This window comes from Hylobates moloch, unplaced genomic scaffold (genome assembly GCF_009828535.3).
Source record: "Hylobates moloch isolate HMO894 unplaced genomic scaffold, HMol_V3 SCAFFOLD_5155, whole genome shotgun sequence".
Taxonomy (NCBI): Eukaryota; Metazoa; Chordata; class Mammalia; order Primates; family Hylobatidae; genus Hylobates; species Hylobates moloch.
Window position 1 is genome coordinate 1 of NW_026657430.1, and position 4891 is coordinate 4891.

General features: G+C 35.7%; 1 protein-coding gene across 1 annotated transcript; it reads left to right on the plus strand.

Annotated features, from left to right (window-relative positions):
• The first annotated feature begins 1184 nt into the window (after positions 1 to 1184).
• LOC116465436 (zinc finger protein 506-like) lies at positions 1185 to 3174 on the plus strand. The gene is made up of 3 exons (XM_032148506.2): positions 1185 to 1492; positions 1978 to 2073; positions 2305 to 3174. Exons 1-3 carry the CDS (start codon positions 1315 to 1317, stop codon positions 2355 to 2357), a joined length of 327 nt encoding a protein of 108 aa, XP_032004397.1. The 5' UTR covers positions 1185 to 1314; the 3' UTR covers positions 2358 to 3174.
• Positions 3175 to 4891: the final 1717 nt, after the last annotated feature.

The window sequence follows — 4891 nt, forward strand, 5'->3', positions numbered from 1 at the left end:
GCTGAGGCAGGTGGATCACGCAGGAGATTGAGACCATCCTGGCTAACATGGCGAAACTGTCTCTACTAAAATACAAAAAATTAGCTGGGTGCGGTGGCAGGCGCCTGTAGTCCCAGCTACTTGGGAGGCTGAGGCAGGAGAATGGCGTGAGCCTGGGAGGTGGAGCTTGTAGTGAGCCGAGACTGTGCCACCGCACTCCAGCCTGGGCGACAGAGCAAGACTCCGTCTCAAAAAAAAAAAAAAAAAAACATGGTCCTAGTGCAGTTAACAGTTAATGCATTAACCATTAATTAATTGGTTAAAGATCTCTCCGACATATTGTTTTCACTATAGAGTTAATTATTTTTCCTCTTTATTATTAAGTATCTTTATGCAGCTGACGTGCATAAACCATCACATTTAATCTGGCAACTGTCCTTATTTTTTTTTCTACACGTTTCTTTGGTAAATGAAGGCTATTATGTTTGTTTACAGGCTAGAAAAAGTAGGAAAAACACAGGCTCTTCCACTTACTAAATGTTTGACAAAATATCCTTCTTGGGCCAAAGACATTGGCATTACTGGTGAGCCTGTTAGAAATTCACAAAATTGGCCAGGCGTGGTGTCTCCACCTGTAATCCCAACACTTTAGGAGGCCAAAGTGGGCAGATCACCTGTGGTAGGGAGTTCAAGACCAGCCTGACCAACGTAAAGAAACACCATCTCTACTAAAACTACAAAAAAAATTACCGGGTGTGGTGAAGCATGCCTGTAATCCCAGCTACTCAGGAGGCAGAGGCAGGAGAATTGCTTAAACCCGGGAGGCGGAGGTGGTGGTGAGCTGAGATGGCACCATTTCACTCCAGCTTGGGCAACAAGAGCAAAACTCCATCTCTGAATAAATAAATAAATAAATAAATCAGACTTTATTCCAGATCTTCTGGGGGGGAGAAAAAACCTGCATAATGATGTCTTCAGCTTATTGTACTTATTAAAACTTTAGAGATGCCTTCTAACTCAACATGTCTTTTCCATCTGAAAAATATTCACAACTCATTCTGTATAATGTAACTATAGCACTCAAAAATTTACATGTTCGTGTTCTTGCCCTTAATTTTATACTTTATTATCTGGAAAAATACATGAATTGATGTTGTGGATCTTATGCTGCTCTTTCTTCTCAGAGTTAGAGAATATATTAGAGAACATTTCTGTTTTGAAATCATTTTATTGGATAATTTTAGTCAGCCCTATGAGTCAGAACCAGTTCTCTTTACTCTCTCATTTCACCTTAATTATCAAATTAAAAATTCCACCCATGGCCACTTGGTAAAAATGTGTGTATATGTGTGTGTGTGTGTGTGTGTGTGTGCGTGTGTTTTTCAGGGACCATTGCAATTTAGAGATGTGGCCATAGAATTCTCTCTGGAGGAGTGGCATTGCCTGGACACTGAACAGCGGAATTTATATAGGGATGTGATGTTAGAGAACTACAGAAACCTGATCTTCCTTGGTGAGGATAACTTGAGTACATAATAATATACCCTAAAGATTTTATTTATTTTTTTGTGGAATTTTTTTAGTAATTTATTCTTTGCATAAAAGAGTTTCAGATCCCCATTTTCCAGAATTTGTTCATTTAGAAAAGAATTTCTTCAACATGTTTTATCTTAATCCAAACTTTCCATATTCCTGAGTTGAGCTGTATTTTTCACTCTAAATTAGTGGTAATTCCAGAAATTTAGTGGCATAAAATATTGTTGTCCCACCTGAAAATCTCATTGCCACCCCCAATTTTTGATTCAGTAGTACCTGGTAGTAAAATTAAGAAACCTACAAATTGAAAGTATTTTCTAATTATTTAGAAATTTGTTACAACTTAGTATTTTTGTATTAATTTACTAGACTATTTTATCACATCCTCCGTGCTGAGCACATTAATAGCTTGTAGTTGGAGAATATAAGCAAGATTTATGTTATTTATTTTTAATAAAACAGGTATTACTGTTTCTAAGCCAGACCTGATCACCTGTCTGGAGCAAGGAAAAAAACCTTTGACTATGAAGAGAAATGAGATGATTGCCAAACCCTCAGGTAGGTGTGAGTGAAAATGAATACAACAGATGACACAGATAAGGGGTCCCAAGGTCAAAGAGAAAGCCAGTCCTTAAAGTGTGATTTGGGGAGCTGTGTCCCAAAGGAAATCGTTCTTGGGCAGCTGTTTTTTTGTTTGTTTGGTTGGTTTTTCTTTTTTAATTTTGCTTACAAAGGGGCATCTTCTGCCTTATGCTTTTAAATTCTCTAAGGATTTTCCTTTTCTTTCAGTGAGCTTCCTTCAAGTTCACAGTGAGAGCCAAAGTCCTTTTCATGACATATAACAGACTGCACAATCTGGCTGCTTTTCCATAATTTTTGGGACGCACAAATGTCTGCATGATTTTGAGAAACTAAAATTACTCTCAAAGTTCTCTTTTTGCATCAGATCTGAAATGTCTGAGAATAATAGTTTCTGTTGAATTTTTTTTTGTTCATTTTCCTGCACAATCCATTCTGTTTTTATTACTATCTAGTCTTGAAATATATAGTTTGAAATTATAAGTATGACGTCCTTCCGCTTTGTTATTTTTCCTCATGATTGCTTTGGCTATTCAAAGTTTATTTTAGTTTCATGTAAATTTTTGAATTGTATTTTCCATTATTGTGAAAATAGTACCACTGCAATTTTAATAGGAAGTTTATGGAATCTATAGATTACTTTGGATAATATGGCACTTCAGTAATACTCATTTTTTTCAGTTCATAGACAAAATATTTTAAAATTTATTTGTATCTTTTCTAATTTTTCCTTGTTTATTGTAAAGAATTTTTTACCTCCTTGGTTAATATTTTCCTCAGAAATTTATTATTTAAGGTATAGTCAATAAAATTTTTTTCTTCCTCTATTTTATCAGATAGTTTAAGTGTGTGAAACCATAGATATACTTGTATGTTAATTTTATATTTTGCTAATTTACTGAGTGTATTTATTAGTTTAGAGAGGTTTTAATGTACTGTTTATGGTTTTTTAAATATAAGATTGTATGATCTACAAATAGCAGCATTTTACTTATTTTTTAATTTCAATGGATTTATTTATTTCTTTGACTAATTCTTCTGCCCATACTTTCAGTGCTACATTAAAATAGAAGCATTGAAAATGGGCACAATATAGTTTTGTATTGGTGTTTGAATTTGATGTTGCAGACACCTCTTCAAGTTTTCATAAACTAATTTTAGATTGTAAAGATTTTCTTTTATTGGGCCATTAGGGTGATGAGATGCTCTCTGAATTTGTAGTGAAGAGGGGTTGTAGCTTGGTCACAAGGCTGCTGGGTCTGCACTAGGGTTTACCTTCAGTTGACTTGTTACAGGGGCTTGGGTAGTTGTAATTCCCATTTTATTTTTGGACAGACTGCATATCCTTCAGGACTTTGCTCTGTAGGGCAGACACTAGGGCATGTTTTTGCAGTCAGGTCTGCATATGCTGGGCCTTAAATCAGGATGTGGATGAGTGTGGCTTTCAGTGAGTACCAGAGAGCATTTCCTCAGGTAACTGTGTGGGTTTCTATATAGGCAGAACTGACCATAAACTGTGGCTCATGTAACTGAAACTGAGTCAGTGAACTGTTTCAGGGACCATGGTAAAGGCCAAGGTCTGCCGGCCCGCCCACATGGCTGTAAATAGATGCCTTCCTCCAGGTCTCTGGAATAGCAGGACCTCTCCCAGACTGTGGCTTGGGAGGAGTTTGTAGTTGTTACAGAGTAAGTTCAGAATTCTCAGTGGGACCAAGTTGGGTGAACCCTATCCTGGTCTGTAGCCAAGAACAGGGGTCCTGTAATTTCCCACCTGAATGAGGGCCTGCCTTCTGAATAGAACACTTCTCAAACTTAAACTTTAACAGCGTTTCACAGCTGCATCCCTGGATCTCAAATCTCTCTTAGAGGCACTTATGTTGGAGATGGCCTCTTGCTACATAACCGAGGCTGGTCTCAAAATCCTGGCCTGAAGCATTTCTCTCCAACAGTAATGTACCATGTAGCTGTCATTACAGGTGTGAACCATAATGCCTGGTTCTCTCATAAAGTCATTTTTGGTCAGGGATGGCTGACTTTTTTTGCTATAAGGGGATATGAAAATAGAGCACTTTTATTTTCATCTTACTGATGTCACTCTCCTTATACATTTTTTCTTTGTATATTCTATTTCAAATTTGTAATTTTAGATTCAGTTATTTAGGATAATATGCTAGAATTTGCATGGTATGCCAAAAGTAAATTAGATAATTAGTAAGCACTCCATATTTATGAAAATAGTTACTAAATAGTTATAGTTACTAAATATAAATATAAATAGTTACTAGTTATAAGTAGTTATAAAATTATGGAATTTTCATCTACTTTCTTCACCTTGTATATAAATAATAACAGTTTATTTCCTAATATTTGTTTTACATATCAGAGAGTCTAACCCTATTCTTCAAAATATATTTTTTTTTCTGTGTTTAACAATGTAAGGCTATTCTTTGCTTCTAAAGTTAGAATACAGCAGTTTCGTTTTGTGTAAGAATAGCATATATTTAAAACATAAAAAGAAACTCCAGTTTCCTTTAAATGCTAATTTATTAAAAGTTTCTCATTAGAATCTATTTGTAATGATACTGCATATTCTCAAAATTTTACTGCTACACAGTGCATGCCAATGATTCAAAATACCTGTATATGATGAGTACATAATACTAGTTAAAGATTGCAGTTACTTCAACAATTTTTTTTTTTTTTTTTTTTTTGAGAAGGAGTTACCCTCTCTCATCCAGGCTGGAGTGCAGTGGTGCGATCTTGGCTCACTGCAACCTTCACCTTCCGGGTTCAAGCA